At 47.6% G+C, this 20,418-nt stretch overlaps 1 protein-coding gene across 1 annotated transcript; it reads left to right on the top strand.

The window, feature by feature from the left end:
- The first annotated feature begins 3,359 nt into the window (after positions 1–3,359).
- Positions 3,360–4,962, top strand: RASL11A (RAS like family 11 member A). Its single transcript, XM_074861026.1, has 4 exons — positions 3,360–3,539; positions 3,649–3,705; positions 3,782–3,861; positions 4,064–4,962. The coding sequence occupies exons 1-4, from the start codon at positions 3,419–3,421 to the stop codon at positions 4,514–4,516; spliced, it is 711 nt and encodes a 236-aa protein (XP_074717127.1). The 5' UTR covers positions 3,360–3,418; the 3' UTR covers positions 4,517–4,962.
- Positions 4,963–20,418: the final 15,456 nt, after the last annotated feature.

Below are 20,418 nucleotides of genomic sequence, written 5' to 3'. Positions count from 1 at the left end.
GCTCATCATTGCCTGGGTAGTACCTTGTGACTAAGGGGTGTGGGTAGTATCTCCCATAGTGCAGGAGGCACCCTATGGCTGCAAACGGTCTCCTTGCATGGGAAGAAGGTACCAGCAACCACTATGATTCCGAGGGTGGTGGTAAGGAAGACACAGATTATGAGCATTTCAGATCCGTGTATCTGCCTTAGTGGATGTACTACCAAGGTCTGTATAGGAAGGAAATTGTAGCTGCTGGGATTTACATAGTCACAACAGTCCTGGCTCAAGTGTTGAGTAGGGATGTGGGTTCCATCAGCAGCACCCTTACAGGTCAAGAACCCAGAAAATACAACGCTCTGGTTGAAGTTGCTGATTCCACTTTTCATTATTTGGAGGAAGAGGCTTCAGGGCATAGCCCCCGGGCCCTGACTCACCTTTTTGTCTATGCGCACTCCAAACTGTTTCGCCATTGACCAGCGGGAATGGGGGAGTGTAAGGAACAGTTGCAGTCTTGAACATGGGCTTCTGCTCCTGAAAGTTCATAGTGGAGTGGTGAAGCCATGCCAGTTCACAGCAAAGGTTGCCACCAGTGCTTCTCCACATGGAAAAGCTTTGTGCCTGCTGCTTCTTATCTCACATGGTCCTGCCAATCTTAAGCCCAGAACTTCTTGCTGAGTCTACAACATCAGCAAAGACTCCCAGGAAAACATTGTGCATGTTGTTTCTTAGAGAAGAGAGGAGCTCCAGAGGCTCTCAGGATGTCCTCCCTGCCACAGCTGCAGGAGTAAGCTACCTACTCCCCCAAATACCTGCTGTTGAATGTTACCAGAGCTTGGAACAGGGAGAAGGGTCAGGCAGCACTATGGTGTCCTTGGGACTCCATGTGAGCACCTGAGTGCTGTTGCTGTGGGGAAGGGGTTAGTGATGGTGGTATGGGTCATCTGCATGGGGTGGGTGAAAGTACAGCCTGGCACTTCCAAGTAGGGCCTCCAGCCGAGAAAGGAAAGGCTCCTTCTAATAGTTTGGAGGCCCGTACATCCCAGGATAGGGATGCCTGATCTAAGCCCCCACATGTGAGGAATCTGAGCCCCAACTGCTTCAACCTACTGAACTGCTCCTGTTGCACCAGAGTAGCTGTTGATGGAGAAACAGCTCATCACTCCCTGGAAACTAATTCCTTCGCAGGGTTTCATACCTGTGTTTGTGCACTGTCATCTCTCTCTTAACCATCACCTTCTGCCCTTTGGGGGTGCTCTCAGCAGCAGGTGAGGCAGCATGAGCTCTACAGTTGCCCAGAAATGGGGAGCCCTTCAAGTTTTGGGAATGTTGGTTGTTTGATGCTACTGCTTTCACAGCTCAGCACCTGATAATCATCTGCCTGGAATGGAATACTCATTTCAGTAGTGTTCTTCCAAGGGCATCTGAATGTACTCTGATAGCTCTTTTGTAAAGAAATGTGTAAAAATAGCCTGTGTTGGCACTGTGAGCAAGGCCAAAGACAAGTGGTCTCATGACAATGGAAGCAGATGACAATACCATGAACCTCTGGAAACCAAAAGCTCTTAGTGATACAAGAGAAATCTTGTTTATGAGGAAAAAAAAAAAAAAAAAGGCTCACTGGCATGAGGGGAAGCGAAGTAGAAATTTTAGAAGCAATCAGTTTTTGAGGTTAAAAGTGGCCTTGATATTACCGTAGGGGTTATTAGGCACTAGAGTAACACAAATCAACAGCACTTCTTCCACTGTGCTTTTCTGCAGGCACTCCTTTAATTGGTGTTAATTAGCATGGTCTTAACTACTATGAAGTGTGTGTAACCCTTCAGCAAAGAGCAGCGTAGAATCATCATCAGGTAGAATATTTCTGGGGCACCAGGGGAGAATCTTGAAACAGGGCAGAACATGCTCTGGGTGGGTGGCCAGTCCTTTGGCTACTGTGGGGTGCAGAGCCTGAGCTGTACCTCTGCTGCCAGCACAAACTCTGCACCCGTGGGAAGCAGGGAGCAGTTCTTCCCCATCCTTGTCCCCACACTGATGAGGGTTCACTTTCCTCAGGAACACCTCACCTCTGGTAGAGCAGAGCTGGCAGTGTTACTCTGCTGCCCTTGTTTTGAGTTTTCATGTCGCTGGTGGGACTGGGGCTGAGGATGTCCAAAGAAGCGCATAGCAGGTTGGGTACCTGGGCTCTTGCGTGGGTGAAAAAGTAAGAGGGAGGACGAGAGGAAAGCGAGGAAAAACATGACTTGTCATTGCATGTGTTATCTGAGAGGTGCATTGAAGGGGAAGAGGACTGAGTGCAGCACCAGTCAGTGCACAGCCCTGCTTGCCACCGAGGTTCAGCCCTGCTGCCTGTGTGTGGGTGTCCAGGGCCACCCGGGCTGCCCTTGGGCATCAGCCCTGCAGCTGGGGCCAGCAGGTCCTGTGGTGGCTCCGTCCCCCCACGGTGCTGGGCTCTGAGACCACGGACCCATCCCCCTCCTTTCAAGTATCAACCCACTGGCCTCCTCCATGTTGTTTCCTGCTGGCTTGTGTTATCTCCCTGATAAAAATAAAGCAGCCCCTGAATGGGTTATTTATCTTCTAAACGCTTACATGCTTGTAACGCAGCGTGCTGCGGAAGCAGTTTTGTGGGAGCCAGGGCAACGGTTTGCAGAGACTGAAGCATCCACACAACCGTTTGCAGGTTTGAGGCTCATTTAACATCAGCCTGTGGTGGAACACCTTCCTTCTCTGAAACTTTCTTCCACTTGAAAAGCCCAAAAGGCCTAACCCAGACCTCAAAGCTCCGTTGGAGCACTTTGGTTTCAGGGTTGGCTGTTGCTTGATCCACAAGCTGCACTTCAACGCTGACAGTGGAGGGATGTGTCCAGGTGTGGGAAACAAAATAGTCGGAGGTAAAAGAGTAAATAATTTCCTTTCTTTCACGACTCAAGTCCCTTGCTGCAGGGAGGGTGTGTGAAGCAGGGGCCTGTTGCAGTGGTGCGGGGTGTGGATGCGCACCCTCCCAGACACAGCGGGACTTGCGCTGCCCTCCCCCTGCTTCGGGCGCGGGTGATGCGCGGCAGGTGCTGCCCTGCCCTGGCCGCCCCCAGCCCTGGCTCGCAGCTCGCACGGCCCTGCCCGGGCGGTGCCGCCACCCCCCCCCCTCCGCTGCCTGCGCCCACGAGGGGCCACCCCACGGCCTGGCAACGGGGAGGAAGGGCGGGGGTACAGCCGGGGTGGGCGGAGGGGAGGGAGCTGTTGGGGGGGCCGCTGGGCGGGGCTGACGGGGGAGGTGGCGGGGCTGGGGGCGGTACAGCCCGGGGGGCGGCCCCGCGCGCCGCGCTGCCGGCGGAGCCTTTAAAAGCCGCCGCCGGCCGCCCGCGCCGGGCGGTACCGGGTGTGCGGAGCCGAGCGGAGCCGAGCCGAGCGGAGCTGAGCCGTCCGGGCCGCCCCTCCCATGCGCCTGCCGAGCATGTCCCAGCCCTTCCTGCTGGCGCCCATCGCCGAGTGCGCCCCGGGACCGCCCGGCGCCCAGGTCCGCCTGGCGGTGATGGGCGCCCGCGGCGTCGGCAAGAGCGGTGAGTGCGGGGGGCGCGGGGCTGCCCGGCCCCCCTTCCCCTGTCCGTCCCCCCTTCCGTCCCCTGTCCGTCCGTCCGTGGCGCCTAACGCGGCCACTCTCTGTTTCAGCCATGGTCGTGCGGTTCTTGACGAAGCGGTTCATCGGGGACTACGAGCCCAACACAGGTGAGGCAGCGGGCGGCGGGGCGCGGCGGGGACCCCCGCGGCCGCGGCTTGTGCCTGACGGTTCTCTGCTCCCCAGGCAACCTCTACTCCAGGCTGGTCCGTCTGGACGGGGACCACGTTGCCGTGCAGATCCAAGACACGCCGGGGTGCATCCAGGTACGGAGACGCTTCGGATCGATCGGTTCCTCTCTGCCAGCTAAAGGCTCAGCTTTTGAGTCCTGGTTTCCTACAAGGCCAGACTTAGTCTCCTGAGACAGAGCTCAGGCTTCTCTTTGGACTTGTTTAACGGTGCTGTCTCTGATTCAGGCTTTATACTCTCACAACCCGGTGCCAGATTTGTGTCTCTGTCGTACCGCAGGTGCAGGAAGACTGCGTGCAGGTGCTCGACTCCCTGTCCAGGTGTGTGAAGTGGGCAGAGGGCTTCCTCCTGGTCTACTCCATCACAGACTACAGCAGCTACCAGTCAGTCCAGCCTCTCTACCAGCACATCCGCAAGGTCCACCCAGATTCCAGGACTCCCATCATTATCGTGGGGAACAAAGCAGACCTCCTCCACGCCAGGCAAGTACAGGCAAAAGAGGGACTACAGCTGGCAAATGAACTGGGCAGCCTATTCTTGGAAATCTCCACAAGTGATGACTCCCAAGGCGTCTGTGATGTTTTCCAGTATCTTTGCAAGGAGGTCAGCAAACTACAGCATGTGGGCAGCACGGACAGGAGGCGGTCGTCCATCATCCCTCGTCCCAAATCTCCCAACATGCAAGATCTAAAGAGACGTTTCAAACAGGCTTTATCTTCCAAAGTCAAATAAACCCCCCTGATGAGATCTTGTGTGACTCAACAGACTTTATTTTTGTAAACTAGTTAATAAAAATCTTTATTTTTGTACTAATGTCAGCAGTATGGAAGTAAGTATGTTGAAGCTTGCAGTTTTGTTGCCATTCTTTCTTGTTTGACTGGTTGGGTTATTTTTACAAAAAAAAAAAATAAAAGCTGCATAGCAACTAAATAGAGGTAGTTGGAGAAAGGAAATTTTTCCAGGAGGTTTTGATTCCATTTCTGGTTTTGGGCTGGGATTTGCTGTTTTAAACTGCTCAAATGACTTTTTTTGGGCCTCAGTTTCCTGTTTGTAAAATGGGAGTGATGATGGTGTAACACTCACCTGCCTTTATGAAATGCTTGGAAAGACTTTGATGGAAAGCTTTACATGGAGAGGAAAAAAAAAAAGGCTTTATTAAACATGAAAATATAAAACTGTCTGTAAGCATTCTGATTATAATAGGATCTCTGTTCTCTCTCAGTGACTGCTGTTTTTCTTGCACCTATAATCACCTGAATGATGATAAGCTGTTGGGAATGAGTTCGAATTTCTGACGTGCTTTAGAGATCTATCCCACAGAATTAATCTTTTGAGCCCCAAGCATTTAACAGGAGGGTTGAGTTTCTCGTAGAGATTACTGTGGGACAAAGTGCTGAGCAATCCTCAGCAGAGGAGTGTGTGGGATGGCTGCTGCTTTCTCTGGAGATGTGTGATAGGAAGGGCTGATGTGTAGGTTCCCTTAATAGAAAATAGCTATATTTAAAATGGATTACATCTGTATCTTCCCCAGGGCAATTTTGTAGCCATTGGAAACAGGTCAGACCTTTTACTCTTATTTCACATTAGTTCTAAACCATAATAGAGTGTTTTTTATTAACTGCTTGCTGGATGTCTGAGCATGGAACATGGGTTTTGCACTTCAAATATGCCTCTGAAGTATGTGCATGGTATTGGTGAAAAATAAAGCTCTGCTCCATGCTGAGTAGGAAGTGTGGAAATGGAGTAGTCTGTACAGAGGGAAACTGGCTGTCCCCACTCAAGCACAACTCCAGTACGACTTAATCTATGAGATTTAAAAAAAAATTAAGTCCAAAGACTGTTTTCTTCTTCCCTTCTGTTAGGAAAGGCAGGTAGCTGCTGAGTAAGTCCCTGTGCTGCAGGGACACTGCTGTGCCTTATTGGTTTCTGACCCCTGGGACTTGAAGCTTTCTGGGACAGCTCCACTCTTGATCTGCAGATGAAAGTCTTCCTGATAGTGGTAATCCAGGGAAGGGTGACTGAGCAAGTTAAAGATGATGCTCTGTGAGGAAGCATCAGAGGCCTGTGTTAGCACTGGGTAGGGGTGTGGGGTGCCAAGCAGCACTATTCCCCATCTAGGGCCATGTGCACAACATCAGTCCAGACACATTAGCTGTGTATCTCCTCTCTGAAGGCTCTATGCTGCCCTACCAAAGGGAACGGGAGAGTCGAAGGGGGAGGCAGCTCCAGACCTGCAGGAAATGACTGAAACTGGGCCTGCAAACTGGGTCCAAAACTCTTGAGTTAATTCATGGAAGTGCATGGTGACAGCCTGGACAAATCAAAGTACTGTTTAAAACACATTTTAAATATTCCATTGCTGTGAGATTTGCTCTGCCAGGCCCAGGACTCTGAGGGGAGCAGGGGGATGATGTTGACGAGAATGAGCATGTCCCTGACAGACTCAAACTTACCACATGGGCCACATGTTCATGGGGAAATTTGAAGGGGAGTTGAAAAATCACAAGTGGATATTTATGCAGCATTTCACTGTCCTGAAATCAGGGATAACAAATTATTTCCAAGAGAAATTACCACTGATACTGTTTTGGTTGTTATTTAAACTGTAGATTTTGTCTTTGGAAATGATGAAGCTTGATTTTCTACTCATGTATCCAGTAGAGTTCCACTAAGCAAGTTGTTAAAGGTATACAGCTCATACATGGGCACAAAATATGCTAAAAAGGCAGGTAACATGTACTGGACCTGTCTGCATCTCACTGTGGACCTCAAAGGCTGGGTGAAAAAGGGTGTTAGGCACCGACTTCCAGTGCTTCCCACTGCCCCTGGTGAAGCAGGAGCTCAGGGCCCTGCTGTGGTACAGGGGGAGAGTTCGTACAGGAGCTGGTGGACACATGACGGGGAGGGATGGGATGGGCAGGAGCAAGAGGGTAAATACAGTCATTTGCTCTATCTCTGCTATGGGGAGAATCTAAAGAGATGCCCCTCATTATGTAGGCACCCACATTCAGGTGGAAGCACAGACAAACCCTCCTGTCCCCTCCCCACGCTCCCCATGCTGTTGGGCTGGTTCAGCTGCATGTTGGGAGCAGGATGAGGCCCCTCGGGGTTGTAATGGGGAATCTCACTGGCTAAACCATGCCCATGGCAAGGAGGGAAGGCTGCTCTGACCTGCCTCCAGTCTAAGGCAGCAGCTGAGCTGGGGCATTCTGCATAATGCTTTTGGGTACAGGTACATAAATTAGGTATTTAAGCTGTTTGTCAGACTTTGCCCTGGCTGGCACAGATTTACCTTCACCCGTGTGACCCTGAGCTGGCAGACAAAGCACAGGAGAAGCCCACTGGCTTCCAACTCTTTTTGCCCTGGCATTTTCTTCAGTCCTGGGCAAGCAGACAAAGAGGGGCACAGTAGGGAAGGGAGGGAAAAGCATCTCTCAAGTACTAACAGAGGAGCTCCAAAGCCTTGTTTCTCTTGGGCCAAGGCCACTCATGCCCTCCCTACTGAATACTTTCCATCACCAGTCTCTAAGCCCTTCACACAGAGGCCAGGATGGCTTCAGGAGAGTAAGTGGGGCATGGCCCAGCCTTTCTCCTTGATCAGAGGGAAATATGCATCTGCCTCCTTCCTCCCACCACCTCCATTATAAAACAGAATCACAGCAATTTACCCTGACAAGACGGATGAGTGGGTTTTCGGAAGCAGGGACGTGTGCGGCATCACACACTATTATGGCTGCTACTACATCAGCATCTCCCCACTGTTGGGCTATTTTGTCTAGTTATCTCCCAGCACTGAAATCAACCCGTAATGCTTTAAGACTTCATGAATTTTAAAATAGCTGCTGCCGTCAATCTGTTCCATGTGCTTCAGTTCAGGAACTGCAGATCCCTAGACAGAGATAGGGATGTTTTCTTCAAAGAGCTTTACAGATGTCCCCTCACTTTCTGTCCTGCTTGATCAGCCTGGACCCAGGCTGCTTCCTTGCTGCCTCTTGGCAGGGACTTGGCTATCAGCACACATGATGGTCAGTGCCACAGGTCCATGCTGCATTTCTGTGGTTTGTTCAGATGAAAGACTGTGGACAAGATGGACCGTGTTCACACCATGGACAGGAGCTGGGTTCCAGCTTCAGACAGGGAACAAAAGTGGTCGAGGCATGAATGGACAGATGACTAGAAACAAATCTGCATCCCATATCTGGACCTCATATATAAAACAATTTTATTCCTGGAGGACTTCAATAGCTTTTGGTGAAGCTGCTGTTTATTTAGGAAGGTCTGAGTAGGTTCAGAATAAAGTCCTTTAGGGGAAGTTGACCTTTTGCAGCAGTTGTTGCACTTGGCACATGACTGCTGGTGACTCACACCAGTAAGACAGTAGGATCTCTTCAGTTGCTCCTAAAGCCAGGACCCAAAGTCAGTTGTCCTTCTAGGAGCAATATCTCCAGGGGTGATGGTGTTGCTGCATCACTGCACCGAGGTACATGCAGTCCTCCAAAGAGCCATCTTCCCGAGGTACTTTCAGAGTGATGTCCCTGGAAAGCTTACTATAAGAGTTAGAGCATGGCTCACAAAACAGCAGCTCAGCTTGGATTTTGGATAATTAGTAACAATTCAGACTTCCAGAAAAGCCCATTGATTCTCACACTTGCTCTTCCACAGCTCTCATCTTTCCACCTATCTAAAAAGAAGGAGATGGCAATGCCTTTTTATTGAAAATTATTTTGAGATAATTGGTTTATGAAGTTTTCTTACTACATTCATTGCTTGGTGCTCTTGACTGAAATAAGTATAAATACATGTTGTGACTTGTTATGCCAGCGTATAATTGTGGAGCATAGCCAGTTATATACCATCTTCCCACACTACCAAAAGGAAAATTAGGATATAGAAATTGAGCATCCATTTCACTGGCCTATGTTACTTGATTTACAACTGAAAAGCTATGTAATAAAGTTTGCATAATGATTATAGACCTCCATAGATGTCACAGCTGCTGTTTTTAAAAATGCACGTAGTTGGTTGCTATTCATATTTTCCTTTCCTGACTGAAAATAACCATCTGTAGGAGAAATCCTCACCCAGAGGCCCTCATGGTGTGAGCTGCTGTGTAAAGGCGGATGCTTTAGCCCCAGAGCCTCATCCTTTGGGCTTTGCTGGGTTAAGTGCTTGGGCAAAGGCATCAGCCCATGTGCCCAGTCTTGCAGGGTCACGGTTCAGCAAGCTGTATTTTGCTCTTTTTCTGTGCACAATATTGCCATTAGAATGTATCTGTGCAGGAAATTGCGCAAGGTTATTTGTCAACCTGCAATACTGGGAAGTGGTAATTAATTCTTAAAGCTGGAATATTTCTCTTCTAAGGTATTTGGCTCTTTCCTCTTTACTAAAAACATCCTCTTCTCAGGTTTCAAATGGTCCTTGTAAACATTTCATAGTAATTTTCCCCTTTGGGATAGTAAGCCAATATCAGGAAATACTGTTTCTGGGAGCAGCTCTGAGAAGAGGGGACTAAACTCTCCCCCAGCTGGGGCAGTGAGGTGAATTACAAACTCCGGTCCCCTCATGCAAACAAATGCCAGAGCAGGCAAAGCGATGTGCCTGTTGTCTGGGGCTCACAGCCCTGAACCGTTCCAGGAGCCTTTAAGAACACAGTTTGACCTGAACCACACTCGGCAAGCAGACTTCCCACTGATACTGTTTCTTTTGATATTGAGAAGTCTGAAGGTCTCTTTAACCCTAGGAAATATAACTGGCAGAAGCCTGAGGAGTGCAGAGATCGTGGAGAAACCACAGTGCAGCAGCATGGTATTGGCAGCCCCTTAGGATCTGAAACAGCTAAGGAGGTGTTGCCTACCTGTTATGCAACAGCAGGCAATAAATATGGATAGAATTAGGCTGATTTGGGTGAAAATAAATGGGTTGCATTCAGCTGCTGGGAAGTCCTGGCTGTCACCCACCATGCCCAGTGCCAGTGATGGGGGCAGCTGCCCCCCCAGCCCCCAGGAGCTAGCCATGGGTCCTGCCCAGCAGATAGGGGGGACTCCCTTCACCTGAACTGAGACATCTCAGCAACTTCTGAGCAAAGTGTTCTCTACAGCCCACGAACATCTGTCCATTTTGCTCCTCCACTGGGAAGAACCACTCTGCGTTAAGTCTCCATCTTGGGCAGCTTTCCCCCTGGTCTGTGCATTCCAGCAATGAGGAGACAGGTCCATGGTCCGTACTTATAGTATATCCTCATTATTCACCATCTTCAAGCAGCCACATTTCCTCTATTCACCTCTGAACTGAGTTGGGAAAAAGGTGGCCCAGGCTTTAGACATGAAGTAACCATGAGCACATGCAGGAGGGACATTTGAAGATTTTATATCAGAACTATGATTTTTTTTACCCTTTCTCTCACCTCTTCGTGTCTCAGAGAGTATATAGAGGCTAAACCAGAGAGCTTTGTTTGGGTTTACTGCATGCTTCAAGGTGTCCAGTATCCCATTCAAGTGGCAATGTCCCTGCAGATTAAAAGTGCTTAAAACACAACATTGGTCAAGAGGGAATTTTTCCATCTGTCCAAGTGCTGCTCACATATGTCCTATTAAAAGATCTCTTAATGTACTGTTGTGTGGCTGTTGCACAACAAGGCTTTGGCTGTTATTTAGAATGTGCAGATGAGCTACAGCACCTGCTCTGTGCTAGGGGCTCCCCATCCCTTGGCCACCCAACAGGGGGAAAGATGCTGTAACATTTTAAGGAGGACCTCAAGTAAGCACTGGCGCATCTGGAGTGAGCACAAGCAGGTGTAATTCTGCAGGTGGGTCTGATTCCATTTTCCTTTAAACAGATACCAGCAAGTGATTTGCTATTAAAAAAGTATATAAAATGTAAAATCTGGAGGTTTATATAGTTTTCTGGCACATAACAAATGGATGCAGAGGGAGCGTGACTTCTGGAGTCCCTTTAGTATTTAAATAGAAAGATACAAACGCAAGAGGTAGTCTGAGTCTCACGTGCCTATCTCATGCCAATGCTCATGGCGTAGAAGGGCCTATTAGAATTAAGGGTTATTGATAGGTGTCAGAGGTCTGTGCTAATTCAGACTCATACCTTGAAGATAAAATATGCACCTGATTGTTGAGATGACTGCTAATTTTAGCTCTGGTTTTGAATAATGGAATAGCATTATTAGTCTGATGTAAAACTGCCCATATTTCTTATGCAAAATTACCATCTCAGTAGTGAAACAACGTACTTTGATTTGCCTAGATACTAAAGAACAGCGGACAATAAATATGCATGCAATTAGGCTAATCTGAGTGAACAAAGAGGTATTGCCTAATATAGCAAAAATTTCAAGAACTGGTGCATCAGGTGCAATGAATTGTTTTCCCTGGCTTTTGATTGTTTCAGAGATTTCTGAGCAAGCTTGCTTAGAAGAGTTATAGTCCATTTGCCTTTGTTAATGAGATGTTCAGATACAAAGCTGATAAAATATAAGTGAGATCTGAAGCAGAACTGAGTTATTTTAATCTGGGCAATGAGCTATCTTGCTGGCTGCATCATCCTCTTGCACAGTAAGGGGAAAACACAGGAAGAAACTGGCACTTTCAGCGGTCCACCTCCACATGGACACAGGAGAGAAGGAGAGGTAAGGAGAGGTCACATCTGCTCCCTGCCACGCTGCACAGACACGTGCCTCAAGCTGTACAAAGGGAATTGATAATTACAGAAGCTTCTTATGTGTAGGTAATATGGTGGGCTCCACCTTTGACTGCTCATGCCCTCCCTGGTCCTCAGCATCCTCCTAGTAGGAAGCTGATCTGGGGGAAGTGATTTACAGCCACAGGGGAGGCTTTCCCTGGAAATCGACCGTAAGTCTCCATGGCTGTGCCTATGCTGTCAGCTGAAAGAGGGCTGCTAACTAAACCCCACTCCCAGGGCCCAGTGGACTGGTCCATACACACTCTGGTTGAAGCTAACTGTCCCTAGATTAGCCAGGTCTACACAAAATAGTATTCAGTCCTGGGTCTCTTCTGGGGCCTCTGGGATACTAAGGACCCTAATGATAATTTTTTTCCTTTTTTTTCCACCCCTGCAGTTCAAAATATCCAAAATTATTTGAGAGATGTGTTTGAGCCTATGAGAGTGGTATTTTTATAATGCAAAACAGTCTTTGTGTTGTCTTGCATGAACCTTGTAGAGTCATTTTAGGGTGCAATGCCCAATAGGGTCCTGTTAAAGGTTGTGTGGGAGGAACCTAGCACCACCCTGTCCATTCTGTCTGTTGGGGACAACTTGTGGGAATCATTTGTTCCCAGAGCTGTGCCTGGGCACTGGCTTGGAGGGAGCTGGCTGAGTCCACCCAAGGCAGATCTAGGCACTGAGCTGTCAGCTGGAGTGGGTGGTCAGAGGTCCACCACAGATGTCCACTCCATGACCCTCCTTCAGGCCCCTGAAGAGACAAACCTGTTCACTCCAGTGAAGACCAGGATTTTTCTGTATAGCTCACCACTAACATGGAGACTTTGGCTCCATTGTCTTTGTCATTCCCCTTATGTAGGTGCAGGCTGGTTTTAGACCTCTCTTAAGCCACCTCTTTGCCAGACTACCCAAACTCATGTCCCTCAGCACATCCTTGCAGATCATGCGCTCTAGGCCACTGACCATCTTGGCAGCACTCCAGTGGACTTTCCCCAGTTTCTCAATGACTTCTTGAACTGGGGATCCCAACATGGGACAACGTTTCTGGGGTAGCCTCACCAACACTGAGTAGAAAGGGAATAATAACTACCCTCCAACTGCCAGTCACGTTGCTCCTAACGCATCTCCAGTATACAGTTTGCCCGATTCACATTACATTCTCACTGAAGGCTCATAGTAAAGCCCAGATCCTTTCCTTCATGGCTGTTATGTAGGCAGTAGGATACCATCCTACACCAAAGCATAGGGTTTGCACTGCTCCTGTTGAACTCTGAGGGGTTTCTATTGACAGAGGTCCCAAGTTTCTCAAGGTCCCTCTGGATTGAAGTTTTACCAGATCTGCCAAATGGAGATGGATATAATTGCTTCTAATCTATTACTATCTGTAAATGTGCTGGAAGTGCCCTCTGTGTCATCAGCCTGGTGACTGATTAAAATATTGAACAATATCAGCTCCTGTGTCATTCCCTGGAGTCCTCTGTTCATTACTGGCTGCCAGATGGCCCATCACAACATTGATTACTATTCTTTGACCTAATGGTCCAGCTAATTTTCAGTCCATCTAACAGTTTGCTCATCCAACTCATGTTTGCTCAGGTTTTGCATGAAAATGCTGCAGGAAGCTTTCCAGTTGTCAGAGCTGTCCCTGATCACCGTGAGTTTCTAATGACAGACAGCAGCCATAAAGTCACATCAGCACCCTCAGGTAAATCCCGTCTGCTTACCTGGATCTAAATACTTACAGCTTCTCTGGGTAGACCTTCATTTGTTGCTCCTCCCATTGGTTGTTTGTTCCTCTCCTTCCCAAATCATGCTGGACATGTGAAGGTGTGGGAGTAAGCTTTGCCAGTGAAAATGTATGCAAAAAAGCCATTAAATGCTTTGGTCTTTTGCTTATCATCTGTCAGTGGGTTGTGTCCCCCATTCATTGGTGGACCCACAATTTTTCCACATTTCCTTTTGCTGCTACCATATCTGTAGCATCCCTTCATATTTCTCTTTGTCCCTAGCCAGTCTAAACTCCAGCTGAGCTTTGTCCTTTCTGATTTCATACCAGAGGGAATGAACAATGCTTGCATATTCCTTTTGGTTACTTGCCCATGTTTCCAATTGTTGTTATCTCTTATTTTGCATGTCAGTTAATTGAGGAGATACTTTTTTAGACAAATTCCAGGTCTTTCTGCACAAGGGGATGGTCTGCTCCTGAGCTATCGTTTTCACACCCCCTGGACCACAGTTACTCTTCTCTGACCTCCCAGGCCTTCACCTGGGCTTAGGGTAGCAGGTCACAAGCATTCCTCCTTGGGATCCCACCTCCACCAGACTGCAATGCTCCACCTATTTGTACTTAGAGCCCATGGCACCAGCTCAGATCTCATCTCATCTCTGAGAACCATGGACTTAGTGCTGAGGAGCCCTCCTGCCCTCAGGCATTTCCACAGCTCAGCTCCCTCTCTGCAGGGCTTGTCTTCTCCATGTCAGCGGTAGAGAAGACAGCAAATAATGGATTTAAGCTGCAGCACAGGGATTTAGGCCAGAAATTTGGAAATAATTTCTAAGGGTCTGGACATTTAGCTCCAGAAAAGGAGCACAACAATCCCATAAGATCTCACCCTTCAGAATTTTTAAGAACAGTCTAGAGATATATATATATAAAGAATAAAGAAGAGGGCAGTGGGGTTAGGTGTTCCTGCTCTGGGGCTGGCAAAGCTGGGTGAGTTCCTGAGCTCTGCTCAGCCCCAGCTTTCTGTCATCTCTTCAATGTACTATCTTCTGCTTTGCTCAGTTATGAGTCTCTGCCCATTTCAGCTCCTTTCTCCACATGACCAGGTCCTCAAGGGCCCTTCCTGACCCTCACATTTTCTGGGCTGGAGAAATGCATTTCATTCTTTCCCTGTCAGGAGCTCCATCTCTCATGGCTTGAAATACGATGGAGCCACACTAGTGGGTGCCTGTGAGGGCACGACCTCCTTGGAGAAATGGCCTCTTTTCCTTTCCTGTGGGGCTGTAGGCTGCCTGCTGACTCATCAGCCAGTCTTCCCAGAGCACCCAGTGAAGCACAGGGAGGGTGGGCTGCTGAGCGTGAAAGGGATCTGGGAAAACAAAACAGAACAGGTCTTCCCCTGGCACGGCTGCCCCCCACCAGTTTTGGGATTATCGCTGGGCGGGATGGATCTGGCACCCTCCCTCTGGATGCTGGGAGCAGCTCCCATTTGGGGGGAAACCCATGCCCTCCAGAATGACCATCAGTTGTGGCTTGGACACTGCCGAGGGGCGTTTTTAGATTACTTTAGAGAATTTAGATTAATTTAGAGAAGCAAATACTGGCAGAAATCTGGTCTAATTGGTATAATTTCCACTTCCAATAGTAACTCCTTTAGATCTCCCGATGTTGAAAAGCAACAGAGCTGTGGTCTGTGGTCAGGACACTTTCTCCATCTCTAGTTCAACAGCACATCATGGAAACATTGAACCACCTCATCAATCATTATCAAATGTGGGATGCGGGGCTCTGTACTCACTGGAGAGAAAGTCTCTGGGGCTCAGGGTGCAGCTTGACTCCCTAGGGGAGGCTCCAGCAGGAGCTGCCCCCACCTGCGCTGCCCACCCTCCTCTTCCCCAAAAGCTATGACCAAGCCTGGGCTGAAGATCTTCACTTCATTGTGTGCGTCTCTGGAAAAAACAGTGGCATCTAATCACACTCATCCTTCCCCAGCCCTCCTGCAGGTCAGGTTTACCCCACGGGAGCCACAGTTAAGGACACTCACTGCCATCCCAAGTCACAAATCAGTATCTCTGCCCCAGTTAGCTAAAGCCAGATGTAATAAAAGCAATACCAACCCCAAACCTCCAAATTTCCTAAGGAAACCAACCTTTAAATGGTGAGCTTGTACAACGGGCAGTTTCACAGCTCTTCAAAAGGTGTTTATAAAAACATTAACCCATGAGTGTCCACTGCTTTGTTTTAGTTCCCAGCGAACATTTAGGATTTGCTGCAAAACTGTAAGCAAGGTGGGATCTAGTTTTGGGATGGTATTTTGCATACTGCAAAGGGTAAGGGAGAGAAAGAGGATGTTTCTTTTGTGGGACAAGTATTTTACACATAAAAGTGTGCACTCAAGCAAGGAAATTATGGACCCTACAACACAACTGCTGTAATAGTTTAAAGCATTTAAACAACATTTAAAATGGGGAAACCTCAGGAGTCTCTTGCAGTTTGTCAATACCAATTTCTGTCCTAAGAACACTTCAGAACCTCAAACACCTTAATGAAAGATTTCCCAAAGCAAATGGAAACTCAGAAGACTTATGTTTCTTATATTTCTTATATTTCCTTTCTGCTCCTGACCATAAACTCTATAGCCACAAGCAGCTAGACTGATAGAAGATTTTATTACTGACAAACACTGACAGTGTTTCTCCTGCCTGAATAATAAAGACAGATTCACATAGCCATTGCTGCTGCTCTCAAGAAAATGCAGCTTTCCTCACCAGAAATCAGAGGCAAGCCAGACTTCTTATTCGTTTTTCTAAATTATTTCTAATGTTATATATTTTGGCGCTTACAGTACAAGTCCCATGGTGTGACTTTTACTTAAAAACCCTCGACTCCTGGAGATAAATCTCTCCTGTCATTCAAGGCAAATTGCTAGCCTTCACAGGTGAAAAGAAAAGTGATGGTCTATGATCTAATGTGACCCAAAGGCTCAGAAAATGAGAGGGCATCCTGAGCTCCAAAGCTTATTTTTCAAATTGTATGATTTTTAAATCAATCTACTGATGCAGAGACAGAAGTAGGAAGGAGGGAGAATGGCTTGCGGTGATTTTTTTCCCTTCTCCAGCTTTTCTGTACTTTAAAGGAATGGCCATCCAATCCATGGGAGTGAGCTCGGGAAAGTGGTGTTAGCAGAAGTTATTGGCTCATGGAAACCGGGGACCTGCAGCTCTTGGAAGGACCCTCCTGGGAGTTTCAGACAGGGACCACCTGTGCTCTGGGAAGGGAAGTGCTGGTTACTGTACATCACCTACTTGCTTTCTTGTTGCCCTTTCCTTTCTCCAGGATTGTTGAGCGTCCCTTATGCTCAGAGAAAATGTTGCTCACTGGGTGCTCAGACAGCTTTGTTTAATCTTCCCGAGGCTGTGCTCAGAGGCTTGAGCAAGTTGTTACTAGCAACAGCTCTAATTTGAACCAGGCCCTTGTTGCTATTAACACCAGGCAGAGGGTCATGCTCAGCTGAGAGAGCCAAAGCAGACAGCTGAGGAAGGAAACGTGCAAGAAGCAGAAACCTTGTGGGCACAAACCTTAACTGGGTGTTGCTGCCTGGGGGAGGTCGCATAGAGAAGGACAGAAGCTACTGACACTGCCTTAGCTGTGACTCAGAGAAATAAACCTCTAAAGAGGGTGGGATGTGGGCATTAGTCTCATCTCCTAAAAAGAGCTTAATAAGCACTATAGGGATCAATAACATGTGAACAACCACGGAAGGCTCTCGCCCCAGGGCTAGTAGGGTCCATCCCCACCAGAAATTTATAACAATCAGGAAAGTCTTTCTGAGTCTTGTTTGCCTCTGTGCACAGGCTAACACTAAGCCCAGGAATCACAACACACTTGAGCAAGATATATCACTGCAGCAGGAGCTGATGGGTCAGCAGGTAATTGGGTTTGTCTCTGCTGCAGTGGCCTAAATAGGTGATAAATGGTCCAGCCAGATGGAAAAGAGGTGCTGTCATCCCCTATACTCTTTCTGAGGGAAGGGGTCTTGAGAGGGTGGCCTCCGGGAGCCTTCTGGAAGGGAGAAGTGTTTGCACACATCCATGGGGACATCCTGCACACCTGCCCAGTCAGGACACTGAGGCCTGGAAAGTGACAGGTTTCCTCGGACCTTTGTGCTCTGGGCCGACACACCTCCCAGTACAGTCTCAAAGTGATGGCTGACATTTGTTTTTTTCTTCAGAATCCCCAGTTGCATTAGGCAATCCTAAACACCATGTTTCCAACTCCTGTGTGCTTGACCTTTCCTCCAGAGCCACCTCTGCTATGTGGCTGCTGCCTGGTTTTGGCAGGGCTGGGTTTAATGCCTGTGGAGCCCAGACTTGTCTCCTTCTGTCAGCAGGGCACAATGGCCCACACGCCTGGGCTGCTTCAGTTTGCCCTCCAGAAATTTCCACTGGTCAGATGAGGAGAGAATGTAATTTGCTGGTTTAACTTCCCACAGATTACTCTGAAGACACCAGTCAAGATGCAGCTGGCTTGTGGCTTTTAAGAAAAGTGCTAGGAGACTTCTGCAGTGTGGCTGCTGATGCTCAACTGAGCCAGAGAAGCTGTGAGAGAGAGTGAGATAAACTGTGAAATGCTGCCGTGGGCTATTTCACCAGCTCTTCCTTGCAGAGGCAAACACCACATATCCTCCGACCTCATTTTTAGCTCATCTGTCCACCGTAAATGTCTTGCAAGGACATCACGTTTGATGAGTGGCATTGGGAGAAAGATTTTCAGTTCTCAACCTCCCTTCTGCCATCCTCTGCTGACTAAGCTGCTGCCAAGAGCAAGTGGTGATGATGGTACCAGTGACCGCAGATGTAGGGGTGTGGGTGTGTGTTGGCTCCCAGTGCTCTCCACCCCACGTGCTGTGTCCTTACACAAGTGTTGGGGAAGGTACTTGACACAAACATTTTCCACTTAAAGCAATGAAACAGAATCTTGATGACATCATTTGCCAAGAAGCTGCAGATAAAGAGCTTCTTTTTTTTTTCAAAAACAGGGCTACATGTTGTTTTCCCCAACACTGCGCTCAGTGCTGGGGGAACCAAAGGTGCTTGGGGCATGGAGGGTGTGATCAGTGCCATAATGGCTACGCCGTGCATCTTGCCTGGTTGGTAATGTCGGTAATAACACAGCTGGTGTGCTGATACACCCACACAATGCAGGAGGATTTGGCTTCTTTCCTTCTTCCTCATACAAAGTGCAAGTAACTGGTCAAACTGGACTGTCAAACCTGCTTCAGTCTGCTTCTGTTTGCAAAGCAAAACCTCCCAACCTTCCATACAACCCACAGGAAGAATAATTAAGTGAGAGGAATGGACCAAGGGGCCCTGAGAAGTTACTTTTCACAGCTTTTACCTTCTATCTATTGAAACTCTGATGCTTCTAAGTGGATATTGTGCCTTTCCATCATCCAGGCAACTTTGGTATTTGAGCTGCTAAAATCAGAGCCAAGTACTTTCCAAAATGGTAGTGAATTGCTTTGGTTGCCCTGGATCACTCAGCTTCCCCACCTGCTTCATTGAACAGCTGGCCCGTGAGCTGTGATGCCAAACCTTTTTGGGTGCAATGCCTTTAATCCCCAGGGCTCCTGCTATGTTTTGCGGAGAGATGTTCTGATGGTGTTGCATCATTCCTGAAAATTGTTCTCTGTAGTAAGATCAGAATTGTATCTCAGAGCACGAAATCTTATCACTTCTCAAGACAGCTTGAAAGGTAAGGCATTGTGGTATCTGACCTTGAGAAAGCACAGAAAGCTGTACTGGAGGCAAGAGCCACTATGAAGACCTAAGTGCCAAAATGAAGGGTTTATTACAAATGTATTCCTACATCTTCTGTAAAGATTTATCTTTGAATAGATAAATTTCAGTTTGTTCTTAATGTGCTTTCTCATTTTTTAATATTTTCAGACAACTCCCACATACAGGCTGATAGCTATGCCATGTCTTCTTGCAGTCACTGGCTGACTGCATCATAGGCATCTTTGTTGTGTTCACAACCATGCATACAAGTGAACTGAAAAGTCAGGGTTTGACACAAAGAGCATGTCAGAGGATTGACACACAGGTCAACTCTTTTTTTTTTTTTTTTGTGAAAACTGCCTTTATTTTTCAGGAACAGCAAAGTGGTAGTGTTTCTTTTATGAGAGTACAAGTAAAAACAATTTCACTGATTATGGTTAAGAATGAGACCCAAGAAAAACAACCTTTAAGTATAAACCTGTTTTTATGCTACTGCTCATTTCACAAAAGCTTGCTGAGTCGGGTGCTCTTTCTGGCAACCTGAGTGGGAGAGGGATTACATATTCCACACCAAGATGACAGAAAATGCTTCAAATGTTTAGCTTGTTTAGCTGGGGGCTTTTTGAGAACAACTAAGTCTTCATTGATTTTTCTGGAGATCGAAGCTGAACATACGTAACTGGAAAGAACAGTCCCAGGGAGAGCAGAAAAAAGAAATGCATGACACTTTACATTGATTTTGCCATTATATTCTACTGGACAAAGGGAATATAGCAAGAAGAGCCATTACAAATAGCTGTTCCCAAAGGTGGCCTTGATATTTGCAAGTACTCACACACAATTACAGCTTTAAGTACAGTAGCAAGTGGTAGAGCTTTGCCCTTCCCTCTTTATCTTTTAAGTCATAAAATTACACACAGTGCTGCTTAGTCATCCAAAAGATGCCACAGAGATGGGCAAAGCATCCGATGTTCCTTTTTATGGGGGAGGTACTAAAAGGATGGAGAGAAAAACCCTAAGCAGATACAAAGAAAAAGAAGGAAGGCTTTTCCCATGCAGAAGAGATGCTTCTCTGGGTCTTACTGACTGCCAGCAGCTGAACTTTCCAAAATCCTCTAACTCCCAGTTCCTGGAGAACACACTCAAGGTACTGCCTGAGGCACCAAAGAAGTCAGGGTTCAAAATGGGGTTTGCCATTTCCAGCTTCACATTCTGGGCAGTGGAGGATGACCAAATCTGTCAGCTGCTGAAAAATCTCTCCTGAACAGAAGAAAATGTTATTTAAGGACTGTGTAAGATCTGTCCAGTGATTTTAGAGAAAGAGTTACCACCAACAGATTCTGATCTCACTTTTTGTTCCCAATGGAGAAGGAGCAAACTGAAGTTGCCTTTGACTTGATAAAAATATATTCAGGGGTCAGGGATGGGAACAGTGCACA

Source organism: Strix uralensis, chromosome 2 (genome assembly GCF_047716275.1).
Source record: "Strix uralensis isolate ZFMK-TIS-50842 chromosome 2, bStrUra1, whole genome shotgun sequence".
NCBI lineage: Eukaryota > Metazoa > Chordata > Aves > Strigiformes > Strigidae > Strix > Strix uralensis.
The sequence above is the reverse complement of the archived record's forward strand: the minus strand, read 5'-3'. Positions and strand labels throughout refer to the sequence as shown.

Bases quoted from the DNA above. Each gene is read 5' to 3' on its own strand.
- RASL11A (XM_074861026.1), top strand. From the start codon at position 3,419: ATGCGCCTGCCGAGCATGTCCCAGCCCTTCCTGCTGGCGCCCATCGCC. The intron at 3,540-3,648 runs GTGAGTGCGGGG...TCTCTGTTTCAG, and splicing joins CCGCGGCGTCGGCAAGAGCG to CCATGGTCGTGCGGTTCTTG. The intron at 3,706-3,781 runs GTGAGGCAGCGG...TCTGCTCCCCAG, and splicing joins GGACTACGAGCCCAACACAG to GCAACCTCTACTCCAGGCTG.